Source organism: Dermacentor silvarum, chromosome 2 (assembly GCF_013339745.2).
Source record: "Dermacentor silvarum isolate Dsil-2018 chromosome 2, BIME_Dsil_1.4, whole genome shotgun sequence".
Lineage (NCBI taxonomy): Eukaryota > Metazoa > Arthropoda > Arachnida > Ixodida > Ixodidae > Dermacentor > Dermacentor silvarum.
The window spans coordinates 142,337,742-142,361,458 of NC_051155.1; the positions used below are offsets into that span (position 1 = coordinate 142,337,742).

The window sequence follows — 23,717 nt, forward strand, 5'->3', positions numbered from 1 at the left end:
GTTCCACAGACATCATCATCACAATCATAATTTCTTAACTTGCGTGCTTGCGTATTTAGACGTTTCTTGTGGCATTGTGTCATGCGCCTTCATATGCTCCAGTGTCGCATTTCGAGCATGCGTAACTTTTCGAAGTGCATAAGTCGCTGGACAGCCCAGTCGCTACTAACTGCAACGGTTTCAGCTTGGCGAGGTCCAACGGAAACGCTCCAAGTCTGTCATTCACTTTTCCCGTGATAAATTCATAAACGCGCTTTATTCGCGTGTCATGAGCTTTTCCATGGCGTACTGGAAGTATGCCGTGTGGCCTTACTACAGTTGGCTAGAGAAGGCTTTTAATTTGCGTGCCGCATTCTGTTGGCGTTTGCATATTGACAACACCTCTGGCAGGAGTGGCTTTGCGCACCGCAAGCTGCACGATGCTAAGCTTAACACATTGCGTGGGGGCCCCCATAACGCACGACGTCGGTGTCGCCAGGTTGGCCCCCTCCGCCGTCGATGTTTGACCTTTTAGCGAAGCGCTATGTCTTAATATAAAAGTGGTCGCAGTAGGCCTTAAATGCGAAGCGTCAACTGCGATAGCAAATCCGTAGAGACGAGGCGCCATGATATGATTCTAACATCAGCTGTTACAGCACCGGCCACACGCAGAACTTGTCGATCTTCGGCGTTTTGATTGCGTTCGCACGGATGCTTGCGGCTTTGGTGACTTTTGCCGAGCCTCTGTATAAATGGCATCTGGTGCCGCACTAAAGTCGCCGCGCTTCCACATCACCCTCTCGCCCACGGCCTTTCGCGCTTCCGGAAACGCGCCAAGCTCTAATTATGGTGATTGATAAAGGCGGAAAGCGACGTTTATTTCTGGCAGCCCCCCTTTAAGGGATCACGGTGTAAACGCGCGTTTGTTCTCCGTTTGTTGACTCCCCGTGACTTGTGTGCCAATTGTGCCCTTTCATTTGCACATACATCGTTCGGCACGCCGAGAGGATTTGATAACCATTGACTCATACTACCTCGTGGCAACGGCTGGAGGCCACGGCAGAAATCTGCTTGGAGTGGCCCATATAATTTGCTATATAGAATAATTTAATACAGAACGATGCAATCACATGGATTTCAATCTAAAGGCGCCGAGATTAAATTGCTCGCCTATGCAGATGATTGTCGCGGTTCCTTTGCAGGGACAATGGAAAGTTATTAACCGAACAGTCAGAAGGAGTGAACTGCGCTTCAAGTGAGGTTAAACCGGAAGTGGGGTGAACTTGGGGTAAGTGCCTGGGATTTTGGCACGGAGAATGGGCCTTCGACCCCAGACACATTCGCCAACGTGGCTTGGGTTACGGACCGCCCACCAACAAGGTACTTGGCCCCCCCCGGTGCCGCTGAATTTTTTATAAATACACTGATCCGTACTGGCGAGGCGCAGGCGCCAAGAGACGCGATAAAAAGCGGACAGATGGAAAAGTTCTCGTCTATCAGTTTCGGAAGAGCTACGGTGGCATTTTGATCAGCAAGTTGTGGTGCGTATAATGCAAGTGCTGCATTGTTCCCGAGTAATGTTCAGAAGCTGCACCATGTTTTTGCTGTCTTTGTTTGGGGCGTCCAGTTGGGAGAGGTGCAGCCGCACGAACTTGTTTCGGCAGGTAAAGGCTGGTGGTTTAGGACTGGGACATTTGTTTGTGCGACAGATTGTAAACAGGTTTTTATTTTTCCGGGATGTTAGAGACCCATTCCTGCGTACGGTGTGTCAACAAAGACTCGGGGGAGCATTGCCTGATTTGACGACGCAATATGTTTCAGGTGGCGTTCGTGGTTTCTTCAGAGAAAGTGTTGTAAGTCTCAAATTTTAAACACACGTTTTTCGATGGAGTACTTGAGTAGCGTTAAAAGGAAAAAACTTGTACAAGATGTATGTGACGTTGGTGTTTCCCGTGCCCTTGTACAGGGCCGTATACTCTGGAGGCCCAGGTGGAAATGTATTAAAGAGAGTTAGAAAATGCCGGTGTCGCCGGGAACCAAAATCTTTTTTTTTCATGTTACACAGTGGAACTTTAACTGTTAAGTGTTTTCTAGAGGAAAGGGGTTTCTTTCTATCTTGGGGTTCCCAACTGCGTCATATGCAAGCAGCTTGAGACAGTAGACCATGTTTTTCTTCACTGCTGGAAAGGGGTATATTTTTTGGGATGTGCTACAAAGAACCATTAAAAAAGAATTGCCACTCGACTCTTACAGGATCAGGTTCCTGCCAACAAATAATGAGGATGGTTTTCCGTGTGACCCGGTTATGCTGATGGGCCTCCACAGTATATGGCGCTCCCAAATGGCTGGCTATTTTTGTGACCCAGACGCAAGACCAGCACGCATGTATTTCCGCGAAAGTGTGCACAGGTTTCTGGAGATATTGAAAGCACAAACAGATGTTTCTGAGTGGCTGTCAAGGCTTGAGCCTTTGGTAGTGCTCAGGGAATTTTAAAATGACAACGTTTTTTGGCCACTTCAGCGATTTGGCGTACTGTCTATTGTTGTGTGTTCATTTGTTGGACTGTGTCGACGCCCGGCAATAAAGAAAAAAAAAATGTCCGTGGCGTACTAGTTTCAACATCGGGCTTCTCTTCCGGAGTTCCTCTGTTCAAATCCTGCCGTTGGACAATATTATTGTTTTTTTTATTTTATGATTATTTATTGTATAATTATTGTATGAAACTATGCACGAGGCTATACTTGGTTGTTTATTCTATGGCTACATCGCGTTGGACCCTCCGTTGTGCTGTGACTACCGAAGCGCTCCCTGTCGGCACTCGTTAGCGTCACAACGCAGTGCTTCGCTCTGCCGCTCCTAGACGACGACTATCACATCCGTTGCCAGAAATCAGTCGTAAAACCAGGGGTAAAATACTTTCGTGTTAAAGTTTTTTATTCTGTAGCAGCAAGGCAGAAGCGCGTTTCCAACGGAATAACTGCAATACCTCAAACGTTCCAATAACTGATGGAGTTTTACGATTAAGGATACCGCTATGGAGAACTCCGGATTAATTTGAATCGCTTTTGATGCTAAGTGTGCACCGAAGTGTCAATCGTTGCTGATAGGAGTGAATTTGACACGGAATCAGACAGATGTTTGTAAAATGTGCACCTTACGATTGTCCATGCATTGCGACATGTCATAGTCTCGGAAAGACCGGCCGCACAACGCTTGTGGTGCTGCCGGTAACGAGTCCATCACGAGTTAACGCGACAGCTTGTGATCGCTACAAGAAAATAAAACCGTGTGCAAGCTTTCGAGAGTCAACTCACGCCTCGTTGAGGACGACGTATGCGCTGCTGGAGTCCAGCGCTGAGTAGAAACCGTCGGGTGTGGGTCCGGCTTCGAGTGCTCCCCGGTAGCTGTGCTCCAGCATCTCCTTGGAGCCAGTCGGGGGCAGACCATGGCGCTTGCCATTCGCTTGACCTGCGTATGGAGGCGACGAAAAAGATAATTTTCACAGACCTGCCGCACAATACCTCAATCTATTGCTATGACAACTGAAGACCCGCGTGGAGGCGCTAGTGAAAGCTAATCCGAACGCTCAACGCCATCCAACGCTCTTGCGCGTGGTGCCATGCAGGAACAATGGTCTCATTGAAATCCCACTGAAAGTGCTCTGTTGTGACAAAAGATCACCTGCCCTTCCTCTGTCGAGAAAATGGGGGTAAGCGAAGCTTGTCGTGTGTGTACCTAATCTACAACTTTTCCGTCCCTTTCCTACTACTTTCCTTCCCTTTAGTGCAACTTGTCATTCCCTTCCTCCTACTTTTCCTTCCCTTTCGTGCAACTTTTCCTTCCATTGCGTTGTACGATTCTCTGCTCGTCGCTGTTGTCGCTTGCGTTTGATGTCTCGAGTTTTCTCGGCGGCGTGGATAGCAGCACTCGCCCGCCATTGCCACTTGCAATTCTTCGAAACTAATTGCTTCAAAATTAAATCTGTCCTCACGTAAGACAATGAATTACTCATACCTCCTTAAGCAATGTCACATATCTCGTAAACCCGACTTCCCCCTTACGACGAAAGAAGAGAAGTGAAATTCTACGTTGGAATGATGAGCGGCAACGGAGCCAGCTGAGGAAGAAGACGACGATGCTTGAGCCAATGCTGATGATGATGATAGCTTTCCGCGTACACCGACCCCGACACAAGTGAGCCAATGAAGCTTCGCTCAAAAGACCCATAATTTTGGGCTTTTTCACGCTCTTCACATTCCAGTATGCACCTTTTCACTCTGCGTGAAGTATTTGCTACTCGCAAAGAGCTCTTTGCTTTTGGCGAAGCGGGTATACAGCGCCTATCGGATTCGTAATTGAGATTCGTGCTTGAATTCGCGAATCGGCAATACGTGGAGTATTTTTACCTGTGCGTTATTTTCTTACCCTGTCAGCAGTCAGCAGCGGCGTTTTTCCAGGGTTACTAAGAAACGCCGTGTTATGCGAAATAAAACGACCTGACGATGCTTTCCGACAACTTCGAGACTCTCAGACAAGTTGCCTAGCAAGTGCTTCAAGTGGCCGCCAGTCATATTGCACTGACGGATAACTGAAATGTTGAGTCAGTGACGCTGCTTGGCCCAGTTCCTTACAGTCCATGTGTGACCGACTTTTCTCGCCTTCTCACCGCTACGCTTATATTTTTTGTTTTTGTCTTTCTTAGCAGAGAAAACGACACGTACTAGTAGCACCTTCCGTCTCCGCTGAGCTAACATTACGTCACTATTGGCCTTCTTTCACACGTCATTCTCTCTTTCTCCAAAGAAAGAAAATAAAAATAAAGCAAGTGCGTAAGAACCTCTGCGAACTTCGGTGACGACTCTCGTGTGCCCGTATCCGACAAAAAGAAATCATCAGCCCAGATAAAATCAGGCTGACATCTTACTCCTTACGGCCGCAAGCACTACAAGCCGCGTACGAAAGATGCCAAATAGAGAAATGGAAATCCGGAAGTGCACGCCCGAGGGGTCCCTGCAAATTTCCTGAAATTCGGCCCCGTTCCCTTTTCCTTGCGGCACAGCATCCCGGCTTCGTGTGGTTCGCTCCTTCCCTTTCCGCGAAGAAGTTGGCAACCCCACGCCACGAATCAACACCCCCCGACAGTACACACCAAATGCTATACCCCCCCCCCCTCCCTCCCCTTCCTCTCTTTCCCACCGGTCCTGCACCACCCGCTGTTTGTGATTAGGTTCATTAGCGTACAGCAGCTGCCTCGGCGCCGCTCAAAGTCGCCAATGAACCGACGGCGAGGTTTCGCCTCCCGTTTCTGTGGGGCCGTCACCTTGCCCTCCCTGCTGGGAGCTCACAATAAACCGCTGGCCCACGCGTCGGCGGCCGCTCCGAACACCGCATACGTCTCCATTTCCGCAGCCGCCAAGCAAGCAGGACGAGCCAATTGACTGGCGACGGTGCGGCCGAGCGGGAGCGCTCCTCGTCGCCCTCCTCTGATTCGATGGTGCAACGACCGCGCCAGGTTCATCCCTCCAAAGCTGCGGCGTCGATGATAAGACAACATGGCCGTCGGTATACGCTGCCAGCACCTCGGTCATCCGGACCTCGCTAGACGCTTCGCTTTTCCCCAACGCTCTCCAAAACGATGGAAGCGAAAGGAAACTGGGAAGAAGAAAACAAGGAACGGTCGAACTCGATTATAATGAACAGGCTTACGCGCTAACTATAGCTCGATATATCCGATAATTCAATATATTCAAGCTCGCATATAACGAACTCTTGCTATGTGTTCGTTATATTACACCTATTTGTCATCTTGAATGAAGAAAAGAAGCAAGGAAGAGGTCATTTATTCTAAAACAAAACTATACGCAGTCGGAAGAAAATTTTGCCTGTGCCTTAAACTGGTTGTCGGCGTCAATAAGAATGGCGTTCTCTGTGCGGCTTGTTGTGTCGACACAGTACCAGGGCAGCCCCACTCCATCCACTACAGCGCAATAACTCTCCTGAACGCAGCATTCCGGGCATTCAAGCGGCTTTATGGCACCGACCATGGGCATGCCTGATATATGTAATGTCCAGTTTGTTGTGCAGAGTTATTTTTTTATGAATATCGGTTAAATCTGTCCGTTAGGTAAGACAATCAATGGCTCATACACCCTTAAGCATGCTCATACCCCCGTTAACGCGGCCTCCCATTTCGACGACAGAAGAGAAGTGAAATTCAACGCTGGAATGATGAGCGGCAACGCAGCCAGCTGTGGAAGAAGACGACAACGGCGAGCGCGGGAGCAGTGGCACGAGCGCAACCAGAGGGGCGCAGTTGCGCAATAACACTATCATCATCAGCCAATGCTGATGATGATAGTGTTCTGTACACAGGTGATTTCACCTAACCATATACGATTTCGCCTAGCCATATAAAGCTTCGCTTTAAGATGATCATACGTTATCACGGCAGGGGTAATACAAAGCATCTCAGCCGCGTTGCAATTTCGGCACAACCAGACTCACATGCGACGCACAAAGGAAAAAATTGGAGGAGGCTTAAGCTTCGCCTTTAAGCGTGGAACGCGATAGCGTTATCGGGCTTTGTTTGCATAGCATCTTTATTTCAGTGGGCTTCCCTGCAACACAGAACGTGGGAAAGCTAGTTTACAAGGACCAAGCTTACACCGATCCCCTTAAAGTTGGCTTCACTTTTAAACAGAAATGCATTGCTGGGAAGACGTTTTTCCAGGAGAAATATAAGTCGTCTTGTATTAAATGTGAAGTACCTAGCACCTTTCTTTATTACTTTATTAATTGTTTGTTATTGCCCCGACGCGCGCGCTTGTCCAAAACGCATTAGGCAGGCGAAGTCGCAATTTGACCTGCCGTAGAGTTATTGTATAGGCTCCCCAAAAGGGAGCCTATACAGTAACTCTAACCTGCCGAGGATGCGAGCGCCATCTGGATAGCGGATCTGGAAAGTGAAGTACCCGAGCGCACCGTGTTAGTACGGTAGAAATGCTGGAAAAGGGGTTTGTGGTTGAGTTTCCTCGTAACAGAATTATGTTTTCTCGTACATTCAAAAACAATCCGACGCCACCATGTCTGTAGGTTGTGGTTAAGTCGTACTTTACCATTTTTCTGACGGATTTCACTGCGAGAAATTCAATTTTTGTTCACCTGAACCTTGCACCACGTGGAGGGCCTGCGCGGTCGGGGTGGTTGGGGATGATTTTCTCCGCTACGGACGCCGGCATAAACGCCGGCGCCCACGCCGACGCCGGATTTTCTGAGACACAGGGACCTTAACGTTATCGCGTTAAAAATGTGCCACCATACTGGCAGCGATGTGTGACCACTGATAGGATCACGGCCACAAGACAGCCGTTGCATTGCGCGCTGCGGTGCACGGTACAGACTTAAATGAGAGCAGAGGCCAAAGAAGTGATTCATATTAAATTAAATTTGTTTCTGTTAATTTTTGTAACTGTCCCGTGCGCCAGCATTCAGACATTACTGTTGTTCCAGGCGCACGTCAAATAAACAATTTATTATTAATATAATATTATTATTAATGGATGTGTATCAATAAATTATTATTATTATTATTATTATTATTATTATTGTTGTTGTTGTTGTTGTTGTTGTTGTTGTTGTTGTTGTTGTTGTTGTTGTTGTTGTTGTTGTGTGTTGGTGTTGTTGTTGTTGGTGGTGGTGGTGGTGGTGGTGGTGGTGGTGGTGTTTAACAAAACAACAGGGACGTAAGGAACCACAGTAAAACATAAATTATAATACCAGGCCTACCAGACTATGGCTCTTGAAATGTACAGAAATCAGGGTGGCGGTATTGGCGAGCAACAGTCTATGGGTGAGAGATTGGTGCTAGTGTAAGCGCTACACTCTAGAAAGAATGAAGTGTAAGCAGCTTCATATGCGTGAGCAGCCAGATCCATATTCAGGTATCCTTTCGTAACGGGCACTTTGTAGTCGCTGATGTAGTGGCGTTCACTCTTAATCTGCTTCCACTTGCGCTCCACTTAAAAAGGCCGCGCTCCGTACGTGTCAGGAACGAGCGAACGAGCGAATGTGCTGATGCGTAATTTTTGATGAAATGCCTGTTTCTCGTTTTGCATTTACGAAATTCCATTGGAATATGCGTTAAGTGGAACAGTATGTTACCGGAACTAGCGAACTATAATGTGAATGGCAATCGTTTAAGTGAAACCCTTCTTTTTCGCTTTGCCTCTTCCATATTTAGGTGTAACAAATATGCCTCATCATATTTTTATTTAATTACATCGATTGTCAGCCGTGTACTCGATGATATGTTTGTTCCGCTTCACGTACCAACCTCCATTGGAGTGAAGCTTGTTAAAAGAAGGAAAGGAGCGTATGAGGGTGTCGATTAACTCGAAACGATCGATCGATAATGAACCGACCGTCACACGACGTCAGGGTGCAGCAGCTAGTAAAGGAGACGATCGTATGTACTCACTAAGAAAGTATTGCCTGACAGCGACGTAAGGGAACTGCTTTGGCAGGTCACATCTCCGCTGTTTCGGAAGTATTCGTCAGTTCATTTTGAACTAATTAAAGCTTTGATCAATTGTTGGCGCGATGAAGTCATTATTGCGCTGGCATGAGCCATTATAAAGGACGAGTGCTCGCGGAGGAGTGCTTGATCTAACGGTTACGCCTTGAGTCGAAGTAGCGAGAGTTCAATTTTCGATTCGTTATAAGTACGATAAGCTGTTCAAGGAATGAACGATACAGCGATAAAGACACACATAATGATGTGTGCTTCTGAGTGAATACGTCCTAGACCATTCTTTCCCAGCGACAGGTAAAACTGATGTTTTCTGCCCCGTGACAATATATTCGAGCAGTAAAGTCCAGACGTATGCTGGACTTTTCTTACAAAGTTAAGCTCAATGAGTATATTGCATTTCTGCAGTAGCAAATTGATTGCTTTGCTAGAGAGCAGTGGCTTCTTCATTAAAAAAAAACGAAAAAAAAAACGTGACGTGGGTAGCGCTGCTGCCATGAAATTCCCATACAAGTTCATTATTAACTGCAGTGCGACGGAAGACAGCGAAAGAAGGCGAAGTGAACGCACAGAACGCTGTCATCTTCATTGTCTTGCTGTCTAGCATGCAGTTAATAATGAATAGGCACCAACTAGCACGACTTTCACTACTCCTCCCATATTAACAATATTTCTCGTTAAAGGGCCCGACGATGCCTGGTACAGGCTGGTTAATTTTAAAAAAATGTTATATTTTATCCTAACACAACATCATTAAGCCAAGACTTGAGTACACTTCATGCGCCAAAACCTGCGGAATTGTTTAAAAATCTCGCAAAATTCACGGCGTGCGACAAACTTTGTTGGCGCATTATTTGTGGCGCTCAATTTGAAAATAAAAACAAGAACTGCATGTACTTCCTTCTATAAGAGGTCATTAATTTGTATCTTATCAAACGCAGCGACAGTTGCGAACGAGTAGTTCACCAGCCCAATTCAAAGGCACAATGCAAAAAATCGGTATCGCAACTATATTTCCATTAGCTTGACGGACAAAGGTGAATAAGTAAACGAGCAAATAACAAACAAATTTCTTGAATTTATTACCCGATGCACCAAACCAATTGCCCGCGGCAGTGACGCGTCGAGGGGTCTTAGTTGGCACGTTTAGACTATGACGCAAGCTTATTGAAACATTCCGTGTATTTCGGACTGTCACCTCCACAGGCTTGAAACTGCGTTGAAGCTCCAAATCCCATCGCACCTGTCCCGCATTGATGCAACTTTATTGTGCCGCTTCTGGTTAGGGGTGGCTTTTAATTTTACGAAGGCGTACGTAGTCATGCATTGAGGATTGGAACGGCACAGACCCGTGTGTCACTCACCCAATTCTGAAGAGACAATCGAACAAGTGTTGTGTTTTTGTCATCACTAAAATGGCGAATGCAACATTATTCGTACTGTGGTAAACGGGGTTTACGGGGGTTAAACAGGGGTCGCAGGTTGACAAAGCAGCATGGACATTACATAAGTTTACGAATTCTACTCGCCTCACTAGCCGATCGCAGGCGCAATGCATGGATAGCCTCAAGCATTCGCAATGCTAGTGCTTCCCAGACTCGTCACCTGACTCCTTTTGGAACTAGCACTGCCACCATGGGACTGATTACCCGTCATTGAAGTGATTCCCATTCCAAATAGCGAGTACACCGACAGCGACTGTCGAAGACGCCAGGCTAGAGCGGCACACCTCTCCACCGCAGCCAACTACGTATACTGTGCTGACGCAGCCCGCACAACAAAGCAAAATACCCCGGCAGTCGTCAGACCTGTTTCATCATCGACGAGGCATTATGCCGCGGTGCCGTCAGCCAGGGACGCCGAAACTGAGGTATAACAAATACCATTCGCCTACATGAACACCTCACCGACACCATTACCGTCAGATCCGGCAGTCAGGGTGTGCCTCGTGTCTTCGCCCTTAATGTGCTCCCTGACCATACACGCACCAGCATCAATCCTTACACGCAGTCACACCCGCAACTCCGACTACTATTGAATTGGATCCCTGGCCATCAGAGTGCACAGGAAAACGAAAAGGCTCATGCCCTCACTCGCGGAACTTCTAACACTGAAAAAACCAGTGAGATGGCCCGCCACCTATTCTACAAAGAAAAGACAAAAAAAAAATCACCAGCCCTTTTCCTGTCGAGAAAATAGGGGTAAGCGAAGCTTGTCGTGTGCGTATCTCAAAATTATCTTTTCTTACCTCCAAACTTGCTGTCTTTAAGTAAATTATACTTTTACAGCGAAGCTGTTAAGGGCTCAGTCTTCGACAGTCGTGTCCGCGTGTAGAAAAAAAGTCTCATTGGCCATATGCTATATGTGCGAGTGAAAGCGCGCGAGCGACGCGCGCTTTCACGGGGAGCGAACGCACGGCGGAGAGCAAACGCGACTTCTTCCGTCGCGCGAAAGGCCGTGGGGGGACGGGAGTGGAGGCGACTTTTAGCTGCATCACCAAATGCGTATCTTGCGACCGGGCGCAAGGGGAACTGGCGATTCAATCACCCACGCGAAAGGAGGAAAGCGGGAAGGCAGCACGAGTGGGAGAGAGTGCGGCTATTGTTCTGGGAGCAATCAACCGCGTACTTGTACTTTGCGCGGCGACGCGACGGCGCGCACCGTATCTTGAAAGCGCTCTGCAACACGGCTCCTACCTTTGTATGCGCTGTGCTTTCGCCGCTCAGTTTCCGTTGAAGCGATAGACCCCATAAACCTTCGCTCGCTGTTGCTGGCGCGCTTGCTCACGCCAGCGTTTTGACAGCGGTTGTATGCGGTAATAGAGTGTGATCTATTCACGTTTGCGTGTGCGCGCTGACACTATCGTTGTTAATTCAGTTTGTAAGCGAATGTGTCCAAGTTTATAGAGCCGATAAAACTACTATCCTTACTCCGTGTAGCTCACTACTAATTTGTTATCGCAATTGATGCTTCGCAACGCGCAGAACTGTTGTCGACGGCGGCGGCATTTTGCCCGCGTTCGCACCGAACGGCGGACGTTGGTGACGTGTTTATGAAGAACGTGCCAACCTTTGCCGTACACCCTATGGCGGTGTACCGGAGCGACCATAAGGCCATGGTCCCTGTGGTCACTAAATAAATGAAAACCACCGGATCATGTATATTTCTCATTCTTTATTAGTTCAAATAACCAATTACACCATCACATCTTAATAGTCATAATTGGATATACATAATTCCCAGCACAGTACAGCTTCACTGGTCTTCCATCTCCACTCCAGTGGAAGGGCTGACAGTTTTTCTTTTTAAAACTTTAGTCCCTCTAAAATGAGCCTATCTCTCTCTGTCTCTCTCTACGTCTTTCTCTCTCTTTCCTTGTCTCTTTCTCTCTCTCCCTCTTTCTCTTTCTTTCTATCTCTCACTCTCTCTCTCTTTCTCTCTCTATACCCTTCTCTTTCTATCTTTCTCGTAGACTTCGTGCGAAGTGTCAAATGTGCGCGAAACTGTGCTCTCTCTATTTCCTTTCTCTCTCTTTTCATCCCTATACCCCCTTTCCCCAGTGCAGGGTAGCAAACCGGACGTGCGTCTTGTTAACCTCCCTGCCTTTCCTCTCTTCTATTTCTCTCTCTCTCTCTCTCTCTCTCTCTGTTTATCTCTTTTTTTTGTCCCAGATATGTGCCATTGAGCTTCGACCCTTTCTGCACTATCGCCAGGATCGGCCAACTTTTCAGCGTGACACCACCGCCGCTGCCGCCATCACTACCACCGCCGCCGACACTTGTGAACCTATAAAGCTTCGCTTAACATCACCAGCCCTTCCCCTGTCGAGAAAATAGGGATAAACGAAGCTTGTTGTGTGTATCTGACCTTCGTGGTGATTTTATTTCTTCCTCTCTCTCTTTCTCACTCTCTCTCTCTATCTATCTTTCCCTTTCTCTTTATTTCTATCTCACTCTTTCTCACTCTCTCTTTCTCTCTCTGTCTTTCTTGCTTTCTCTCTTTCTTCCTTTCTCTCTCTCTCTCTTTCTTTTTTGTCCCTGGTATGTGCCATTGAGCTTGAACCCTTTCTGCACTATCGCCAGGATCGGCGCACTTTTCAGCGTGACACCGCCGCCACTACCGCTGACACTTGTGAGCCTATAAAGCTTCGCTTAAAAACGAGCACAGCAAACAACAGCGCGCTCGGCTCAGAGCCAGCGAATCGCGCAGACTTCCTTCTCATTCGTTTTCACGCGCAGATGGTGCTCTTATCCAACAGGCGCTGGTCATAACCATTACCGAATGATTTTCTCATTCATTTGATGTTCTCATCATTCGATCGAACACAGAGCCGGTCACCCCACATGTCAAATTTGTGGGTAGTATTCGAGTACCCTCCTCGCGTGCTGGGACTGCCCTCGGGCGCTTTCATCTCCCTCTAAGATCCCCCGCCACCACCTTCTTTCCTATACATGTGGGAAAGTTCGGCCACTCCTCCCTAGGATCTACGTTTGGGACTATGGATTCTCCTTGTGGCATACATTCACCACTCTCAGGGCCCACCACCTTCCCCTTCCGCTTTAGGAGGCCCTATGAAACCCAGTGTTGCCAGGTTTGGCTATAGGAAACAAATTTGGCGTCAACATGGACGAGTTGGCTATGTGGCTATTTTGGGCTACTGAAAATCTGCGACTTGGCATTGTTTGAGCTATAAGTGGCGCCTTAATCCACGTTCCAGAGGTGGCTCTGATCGGGTAGAAGCAAATCTCGAAGGCTATGTTTATGCTTGCTAAGCCGGCCGCGTGGCTATGCTTGTGTGCGGGCGCGAAATGACCCCTCCCCCCACCCCTTCCCATCCTTCTCTGCACCGTTGTCTGAGCCACTGGTTTTCTTTGATGCACTTAAACTTACACCCCGCTTGACCATTATGCACCCGATCGCAGGACATCGGGATGAACCTGGAAGTAGCAGATTTTTCACAGTACACTGTACTGCTCAGGAAGCCTATGCTCAGGAAGGAAGAGCAGTAACCTAGGGTCGGGGCCGTCGGGCGATCATGGCGCCGACAAGAAAGAAGGGAAGCACGGGTGGATGACACGCCCCAGTGTGTTCATGGCCATGTCTTGATTCTGGGTGGGTGAAGTATCGCGCCAGGCACAGCTTTCGTCCTACTCCACGTATCTCGCGCGACGAAGCTTCACTGCCATTTTCCTTCTTGTGCTAGATGAATTTTTGTCCGGGCTTACATTCGAGATTCATTTCGATAGGTTGGACGTAAGATCGGAACATCCTCTGAGAGGAGAATCCAAACATGGGGAAGTGAGTAAAGTATGCGAGAACGTATAAAAAAGAATCGGAGCAAGACCCCGAGCCAAACCTAACACTTATGAAACCTCTTATACAACGTACGGCCTGGAATAGGGTCATCGTCAAGAAAAACGTTTTCTCTCTGTCTTTGTCTCATATTTCTTTCTTTTCATCACTTAACCCTCTTTCTCCTGCGTAGGGTAGCAAACCGGACGAGTGTCTGACTGACATCGCTGCCTTTGCTATCTCTATTTCCCTATCTAAACCCTTTGCATTAAGAAAATGTGCACAAAAGTTGGAAAACTAAACATTTCCTCCCTTTCGAGAGCAAGCTAATTGTATTCTTTTGGCGAGCAATTATTAGCGCAGAGCAGACACAGCCGAACTCTATAACGTCACGTAAAGCTGGCTAGAGAGCTTAAGGGGGCGTCGTCATCTGTTTTCTGGCGTTCTTGCTTACGATGTCTTCGTTCATGGTAAGACCGATGGTATTTGCAGTTCCAAAACTGTATTTTATCACTAAAGGTCAACTTCACATTTGCTCCTGGTGTCCTTCTTTAAGGAGTACTCCTCACTTTAACATGTCGTGCAACGCACATAGAGATGCTCAATATTCGTTAATTGCCTCAGAGGCCAAGGACCACTCATGAAGAGTCCTTGCTATGTGGTCAGCAGCAAGCAATGCCCAAGACCATTGAAGGCGTATGGGCGCGGCGCGGGACATGCCCCACAGAACGTCACGAAACATGCAGGAAAAGATCGAGAACGACGAGTAGAGAGCAGGTCGAAGATGGGCCACTACCGCGCAAGCCCAAAGGACGAGACAGCGTGTGCCACCATCGCCCTTCGCTCTCTGGTCGCACGCACGAAAGAAGAAAAGCCGAGAAAACGGACAAGAAACGGGTTGCGTATGGAACGACGGGGGCCGCAGGCCCCGGATCACCCGCACCCCGGCTTCCCGAACTGCATCCACCCTTGCAGATCGATATGACCATACACGCACTAGCGTACAGTCACGCACACACACACACATACACGCGTGCTATCGCCGAGCCTGCAGAAGACGAAGACGGGAACCGAGACGAATCGCGGGGACGGCAGCGCGCGATTCCCGAGCTAACATTTCGGGCTCCATCGCAAATACGGGCGGCGGCAGTCCGTGCAAACAGGGCTAGCACGTGTGCGAAGCAGCCTCGGCCGTCTGTCTGCGCCGCTCTGCAGCTGCAGCTAGATGGCTGGCTGGCTGGCTGAATAGCCGGCGCCGTTTTTGCAGCCTCCGGGTCCGGCCGGCAGCCTACAGCGATGCGCCAGCATCCACCGGCTCGCTCGCGCGTTCGCTCACTCTCTCGGCGGCATCCGACGCGGGCAGCAAGCCCTCCGGCTACGATTTTCCCAGAGCCCGACTCGCGCTGGGAAGTAATAAAGCGTTGCCACGCGCCCTCCGTTACACACTCATACTTCCTCTCTTGTCCTGCAAGCTTGCTACTATATGCTATACGGCGATTCGTACGTCCGATGTGCACAGTCGTCGCCGAAGATACCGCGCCGCGCTCCCGAGCACGTGCCTGCGACACAGGATCTAACTGAGTTTTGCAGCGGGTCAATGAGGCAGAACCTCAGGGCACCGAATTAAAGACAAATGCGTTTGTCACACTGACACACAAGAGAGAGAGAAAGGGAGAAAGAGAGAGAGAAACGGGGTGGGAAAGCAGGGAGGTTAACCTGAAAAGATACTGGTTTGCTACCCTGCACTGGGGAAAGGGGCAGGGGAAGTGAAAGGCGGAAAGAATAGGGGAGAGACAAAGCAGTCACAAAAAATGAAAAGAATAAAAAAAATAGAGGAGGTTGGAAACGGCCGTGAGAACTAGTCTGTCAGATAGTCCACTCGAACGCAAAAACTTCAAGACTGACACACAAGACGTTTAATGCACACGGGACGTGAAAACACGATAGCAACGACTTAAATAGCTAACAGTGCAACACGCCTCTCACTGACATTAACAAAGGATGAGACCCCGAAACGATACGAGGAAGGACATTTCGTTACATGCAGTTCTGCGAAAGGAAGAACAGTTGAACGCTGATGATAGGTTGGCGAGGCGATGTGGGAACCGGCGAGTATATCACCAAGGCATTTAAGTGGCTGAGCGACGAGTTGTGGTTGGCTGGCTTTATGTTGAGTCCAGCTGGCTGAGGAGAAACATGCGCCGCAGCGCAAACCTTGAGAATGGAAGTGGCAGGAGACCGGAACGTCCTGGTCAGGCAGCTGCTCGTAAACTCGGGCCCGTAGCCCGACTGCACAAGTTCTGCCAACAGGTGCAGGCGTGTACATGTCTCGGGGTAGAATTCCGTGGCCTGACGAAGTCATGAAGCGCAGGAACTGGCTAACAGGTTTCCCGGTCGAATGAAGCCCTAGTGGCTTGGGTCCGGAACCCAACGGCCTTTCTTCAGCTCCCGGTGCAGTGGGCGACCTTCTTCCTGCGTCTCTTCCAGAAACTCCGCCCGCAACGCGCTTCGTACTTTTGTCCTCTTCGTGGATTCCTGTTTCTCCCCGTCTGGCTCTTTGGAACTTCGTGCGTTTCACCGGGATTTGTTCATTTTTCTTTCATTTTTTTTTACTTGCGCCGCGTAACCTCGTGCTTAATTGATAGTCTTCGTCGCCATCGTCTTTTGCCAGGCACTGCACTCACGTCCACGCACGTACTCTTTGGTGTCATCATCTTGTCTTCTAACCAAACACCGCACGTCATTGCACTCTTCACTCACCACAGTGCCCTTCTCCTCCTCGCTCCCTCCGGCCCTCTGTGATAGCTCGCGACAAGAAGGCGCTTTGTTTCCGTCCTACCACAGTGCTTCGAAGCGAAGCGTAACAAGCCGTTAACGAGGCAGCGCGCTATGATATTACACACTTATCCTTGTGCCTCCGGCTTCCGTTTCCTTCCCGAAAGCGTACTTGGTGAGGGAGAACATGAAATGTATGGAGAGATCACAAAAAAAAAAACTATCAGCCCTTCCACTGGGGTGGAGATGAAGACCAGCGAAGCTGCACTATGGTGGGAATTATGTATTTCCAATTATGACTATTAAGATGTGATGGTGTAATTGGTCATTTGGACTATTAAAGAATGCGAAATATATATGATCCGGTGGTTTTTATTTATTTAGTGACAACAGGAACCATGACCATATGGGCGCTATGGTACACCGCCATAGGGTGTACGGCACACGTTGGCACGTTCTTCATAAACACGTCACCAACGCCGCGCGCGTTCGGTGCGAACGCGGGCGAAACAACAGCGCCGTCGACAACAGTTGCGCGCGTTGTTTGTGTGGCCGCACACAACCGCTGTCAAAGAGGCGGTTGTGTGTCAAGAGGCGGGCGAGAGCCCAGAGAGAGTCAGCGGCACAGGCGGCAGAGACCGGCAGGGCTGCGCGCATGCGCCGCAGTGAGAGAGCGGCCACGCACACGCACAGTATACGCACAGTCTAGGGCCGTGCGTTAGCTCCCCGTGAAAGCGCGCGTCCCGCGCACTCACGCGCTTTCACTCGAACATACAGCATACGGCCAATGAGAGTTTTATTGCGACAGCAATTATATGGACACTTCCACCGGATTTCTGCCGTCGCCGTCGCCGTGAGGTTCCGTATAGATAAAATCTTTCTTCGCCGCGCGCCGTATGCCCGAGCGGAAGCGTGCGGGGACGCACGCTGTCACGGAGAGCGAACGCACTCAATCTTCCCTACGCACAAGAAAGGTAGCGGGAAGCGAGCGCCTGAGGGAGCGGGGGGGGGGGGGGGGGAGACGCACTTCTACTCTGCCAACAACCGCGCTCGTCGCTCGCTCGCACCGTCTCTTCTCCACACGGCTCTGACCTTTATGCGCTGTGCATTCGCCGCTCAGTTTCCGTTGAAGCGATAGACCGCACGTACCTTCGCCCGCTGCGGCGTATATGCGCTTGCTGCCAGCGTTTTGACAGTCGTTGTCTGCAGTCATTCAGTGTGATCTATTCATGTTTGTTTGTGCGCGCTCACACCACAGTTAGTAATAGTCGGGCCACATTTTCCAACGCACGCTACACATGCAATGCTGCCCGGATCGGCAGTGCAGCGCTACAGGTGTGTCCCTTCGCACGCGTTGCCCACGGGCAGCGCTTTTCATCAACACCACCGTTTCACAGGCGCCTTCTCGTGGTCATCGAGTCTCTCTTCATGTCGGTCTACTTACGCCGCAGCACACCTGCTTACTTAATCAGCTCATGTTTACTACAATTCATATTGCTACCAAAGCCGCTCACCTTTCTTCGTATGACATTGGTGTGTTGCTATCGCATTCATTGCTTCGCCCTTAGGGCGAAACTGTGACATTTTTTTTCTCTATTGCTGGACGCGACCATCGAAGAGCGAGCCCTTAACAGCTTCGCTGTAAAAGTGTCTCATCTCGCTTCCTCCTATGTCCATACGCTGTGCCTACTCATCCGACTCCTCTTGCGACGGATAAATTTCACGTTCATACTGTTCAATGGATTCCGTGTCATCTGGAGCGGCTTGTACGAACATTTAATAACAAAAATAATAAAGAATTTAAGAACCCGTTCTTAAATGTTCCTTCGACAACTCATAATCCGCACCAGAGCGCAAATTCGTTATTATTTTCGTTATGAAATTTTCGTGCAAGCCGCCCCGATCGTCACAGTGTCTGATCACACGTCCCCCCTTCCTTTCTCATCGATAGGCGACACCAGTTGACGCCTGGTCCACTATACTAATTCATTTACTATAGCCGATAAACTTCCCCCCTCCCCTCCACCTCCCCCCTCAACTGCGTGCCGCCCTCTTTTCTCGGAGGTGATGATCCCGTGACCTTGGCCCTAAAACTCGGAGGCACACGGTGACAAGGCCACCAAATCGTTAGAGTGCTTTTAAAGGCTACTGCACTATACGAGTGCTTGTGAACATTCAGCTGCGGGTGCGCGCACACTCTCACCTTCCTTCCTCTTTCCTCCTCCCCAAATGTAGGGTAGCCAACCGGGAGCGAACTTGGTCAAACTGCCAAACCTTTCCTTCTCTTTCTCACTGACTTTTGCATTGCTACTCGTCATTGACAGCCTGGGCCGGAATAATGTTGCGATTCTATTCGAACTCTTTTCCTTTCATAGCTTCGTCATGGTCCGAGCGTGCGCTCCGCCAACGTAATCAGCCTTATCGGATAAGAAAAGAATACAATAGAGCGAAAGGAATCCTTACATTGCGCCGGCCCTGGATGCCCTGGATTCATTCGAATCATTCGCGCCACTATACTGGAGTGTGTTTATTGCCGCGCTGAGTCAACCGGCTGCAAGTTCACGAAGACCTGGCTCGCTGTAGCGGTAGAGCGACAAACTTCGCTGTTCGAGAGTATACGCACACGAATATGACTGAAACGTTAAAGGAAGTGCGCCACATGATGAGCGCGAGGTTTCTACTTAAACATGTGGCACAGAGCTTTTTTTCTTCTTTGAACGATTAGAGGAATCAAATATTTTTTTTTGTCGTTCATACACGTTATCTAAAAGAGAGGTAACAGGGAGAAAATTATCAATCGAAAACACACACAAAAAAACAGAGATGGAGAAACAAAGCATTATTTATTAGTGCATTCAAAGTTATTTTCCTATTCTTTATTCGAAAAAGTTTTAAACACTTACCGGTCTGTAGAGAAATGTGCGTGATTTAATCTTAACACACTACGGCACCGTCGAAACCATGGCACCCTGTTACCACTCTGAAACAGAGGTCACTTCAAGTTTCCATCTTTCCTGTTAACGTCTCTCTCAGTTGGTATTCTGAAGGCGAGACACACGCAGTCCAATCATTGCGATTTAGAATTCTTCGAGCTCTTCCAACCACCAATGGGCCGGTAAAATCAAGCAAGTGCTGTTTGATACAGGAGCTGTTTCTTTTTTTTTCTTCTTCTTCTTTTTACTCTCTCCGGGATCATTGTATTGTACTTCATTCTTCGTAACCACTTATTCGACATTCCAATTCGTCTGATTTTCCAACCGGCTGCTCTAGAACATTATAGGCCATTGAAATCATCATTTCAAGAGCGTAAGAGCTTTTTCTTGTTCGTTACACACACTATAAAAAAAATGATAACATCAGGAAGGACCAAGAAAAGGCAGTAGTCATTTGCTACGGCTTTGTCCTTCCTAACGTCCTTCTTGTATTCGTTCAGTGCGTTGTACTAAGCAAATACTTCAGTGTATTACACACACTAAGCACATGAAATAACAGACAGTTGGTGGTTGATTACATTTCTCCGTTTAGCTCAACTATGTTAAGTAAATCTCCGCATGAATAACGCGATTCCGAGATACTTGATAAAAACTTCTGCGGGTAGGTTGGCCGCTAGCGTAGTTTATATATATATATATATATATATATATATATATATATAGGATGAAAAAGATGCTTTTCACAGTTGCTGAGGATATAACTCGCTGATCAGTAACTGCACAAATTGCACGTACTGAGCATAATCAAAAGCACGCTGCGGGTAGCACAAAACACCTTAAAATATGTGTTAAATGTGTTTCTGTCTAACATGGATATTCCTTGAAAGTTTCCACAACGTTACCATCAGCTGTTTCACACTTACATGAAAAAGGGGCACCGCAGTATGCTACCAGATTGGCGTGCGAGATTCCTCAGCTCAAGTATACAGCACCTCCACTTGCGGCCGTTTCTTGTCTCAAACAAATTGTCTGTCTGCAGTAACTTTATAAATTATGTCCCAATCGGAGGTCGCCAAGTGTGAGCGGCAGCGTAGTGCCCAGACACAGCCAAGTCACGATAATCGTGCCCAACATATGTCGTTCCTCCGCAACCAAATAGCATATCGTATGCTTTGGCGCGGCGTGCGCTTTTTCCTACAGAATTAGAGCCCCAGTACGCGACAACCAAAAGCTCGAAAATTTTCATTTCCAGTTCACAAGACGCGGTTGTCGTTGTTTCATGGGCAGGCAGTCGCGCTACATTCTCCTAGTATTTCATGCATGGCAAAGACTATCTTTTATGCATTACGCAGATTATTTGGCGAATATGCAGGGACACTATTTTTACTTGGACTACCACACAGACACACACACAAGCACACACACGTACAAAAGCCCCGGAAAGTCCGTTCAGTTGCCGCAGTGTTTACTCCAAGCCAGCAAGAGATTCAGCCCGTCATTGATTATCTCTCCAGTACCAGTGTCCACATTTGTGGAAACGTTTTCGAAAGCCAAGTACTCCTGAACAAAAAGTGGCGAGACAAGAAAATTGTGTGACTTCTTCAGCCTGGACTATGATTTACTGAACTTCCAAAGGAGGAAGCCAAATCTTGGCTGAGCCGGCCATTAAAATTAATAAAAAAGAAGATGGCTGCGAGCGTTCTCGCAAATCATTCTGTTCGCTACCAGTGTTCCCATTTAAGGCCACTTTTTCTAAAGGAAAGTACGTCTCGGCGAGAACTTTCGAGGAATTCTAATCACCCGAGTGTGTCAACCGGCACCTTGGTTTACGCTACTTGCAAGGAGGGCTTCCTATATGGCGACAGAAACGGCCATAATAAATATAACGAAAATGGATGCAAGCACCTCACAAGATGCTTTCACAACTTGTGTCCAAACTTGTGGACACGGAATTTTTGGCATCAAAATATTTTTTACATACCCAATTTTCTTTTCTGTGAGATCCCGAAATAGTGTGAAATGAAGTTTTAAGAACAGCTACTCAATTCCTTGCCTACATTTTTTACAGCGAAGCTTTATATGGCTTCACTGGCAAATTTTCTGCGTCCGTGCGTGTACACCGTCGTGTCGACAAAAAAAATTTTTTTTTGTCGCCAGAGCTAGTGTAATTTTGAGTTTCCGCGTAACAGAATTATGTTCTCTCATGTGTTCAAATTACAATCCGGTGCTATCATGTCTGCAGGTTCTGTGTAAGTCGTACTTTGTGACGCACTTTACTTTGACAAATTGAATTAGTGCAATAATGCACTTACGCCAGGCGGAGGGACTACTAGAATGAGATTATATGCTGCACTCCGGCACACCTGCGTGAGCGCGTGACGAATGTGTGCACACGATGAACCAATCCTTGATGAGTGGGCGCTCTGTCCGTTGCATCGGTCGCGCAGAGTGCGCTGTGACCGTAATCGACATCAGAGCAAGACTGGGAAAAAAATGGTGTGGTTTAGCTTTGGTTAACCCTGGTTGATAGCGAAAGCTTCACTGCCCTGGCTAGGCTCATTATCGAGCTGTGGCCGAGTTGTGGTTTCGCAATGATATACAGACATGTTTGCAATTAATACAGTGTTGGTTCATCATTTTTTATGCCTGTGAAGACACTGCGGTGATCAGTAAAGTAGTCAGACTTGGCTGCAACTCGCAGCCGGGCCCAACTCTACTCGGGCAACGGCGGCAATGTCTCCTTTCAGGGCTCCGTAAAGGCCTAAATATAGTCCGACGTAGCGTGAACGCGCGCACACGTTATGGTACGTTGGCGAGAACAACAGCGGCTATAGTTCCACCGGTGGTTCGCCGTACTGGCGCAGCCAACGTAACCGGACGCGCGGTCAATGCTCTCCGACGCGCCCGGCGTCTGATAACGTCGGACTATAAACGCGCCTTAATGCTGTGTTGTGGTTTGACCTCTAGCTCTCAAGGTGAAAACTGTTGAGTCGCCGAGGGCAGCTCGAGGTAGCGTAATGAAGCTTTCGTTTCAAAAGTAACCATGCATTCGAATGAGAATGTCAAGTAATTTAGTGAACGTCACTTGAGCGCGCAGGCTTTCGAATGCACCCTCTTTGGTGTATGCTAAAGTGACTGGCAATTTCTTGTTTCGCACTTTTAATATTTAGTTTGTGAATATTTAACATAAAAGACATGCGCTGCCGGTGTTTTGTTTCATGATATTTGTTTGTGGGCTGTCATACTCAAACATCCGAGGAATAAGTTTGTAAATAATGCAAGACAAAGTGTGAGCAACGATAACGTCGGACTATAAACGCGCCTTAATGCTCTCTTGTGGTTTGACCTCTAGCTCTTCAAAGTGAAAACTGTTGAATCGCCGACGGCTGCCCGAGGTAGCGTAATGAAGCTTTCGCTTCAAAAATCAGTAGCCTTTCCCCTGTAGAGGAGATGGGGGTAAGCGAAGCTTGTCGTCAGATTCTTTGGTGTTCCTCCGAACGAATTGCACTGACGAGTACTACGATGTCTTCGAACCACAACCGGTTACACGCACTGCAGCTGGCTCTGAAGTTCCGGTTGAGAAACTCGTGTTGAAACCTGGCCGTCACACCGGGGAAGTTGGCGCTATAGCGTTGCCGAGGCGTGCACCGCCATTGTCGGGTTCCTGGAGGGCTAGACGACGCTGACGTTTGGCCTCAACATCGCGCTCCCGCAACTCCCGCAACTCGCTGACGTTTCGCCTGGGCTTCGGAAGCCCTCACGCTAGAATCGGCACGTCCACGACGAGCCCTTTCCCGAGCGCGTTCATTCTGGATGGAGTCCCGTGAAATGTATTCAAAATTAAATCCGTCTGTTACATAAGGCAATGAATGCCTCATACCCCCTTAAGCAATGGCTCATACCCCCGTACACGCGGCCTCCCCATTACGACGACAGAAGAGGAGTGAAATTCTACGCTGGAATGATTAGCGGCAACGCAGCCAGCTGTGGAAGCAGACGACGACGACGCAGATGACGCGGGTATGCGCAAGCACATGGACGCCACGAACGTGCACCGCGGCGTTGCGAACGAGGTCGTGGACGCAACCTTGATCTCAACGGTGCGACGCCTTGTGGTGGTGGCGCTTGGATAACGTCGGCAACAGCTTGGCTATACATTCACTTTCACAGGGTGGAATGGAGGCGGAAATTTTTTCGGTAGTAGAGAGAT

At 48.4% G+C, this 23,717-nt stretch overlaps 1 protein-coding gene across 2 annotated transcripts in view; it reads right to left on the reverse strand.

Annotated features, from left to right (window-relative positions):
* LOC119441875 (receptor-type tyrosine-protein phosphatase N2-like) overlaps nucleotides 1–23,717 on the reverse strand; it is a 658,601-nt gene that overhangs the window by 377,274 nt on the left and 257,610 nt on the right. Inside the window, exon 10 of one of the 2 annotated variants that reach the window (XM_049661681.1) lies at nucleotides 3,295–3,448. The exons of the other annotated variant lie outside the window; for it this stretch is intronic. Coding sequence (XP_049517638.1) covers nucleotides 3,295–3,448 — 154 coding nt within the window. The remainder of the gene's footprint in view (nucleotides 1–3,294; nucleotides 3,449–23,717) is intronic. 2 annotated transcript variants of the gene reach the window in all.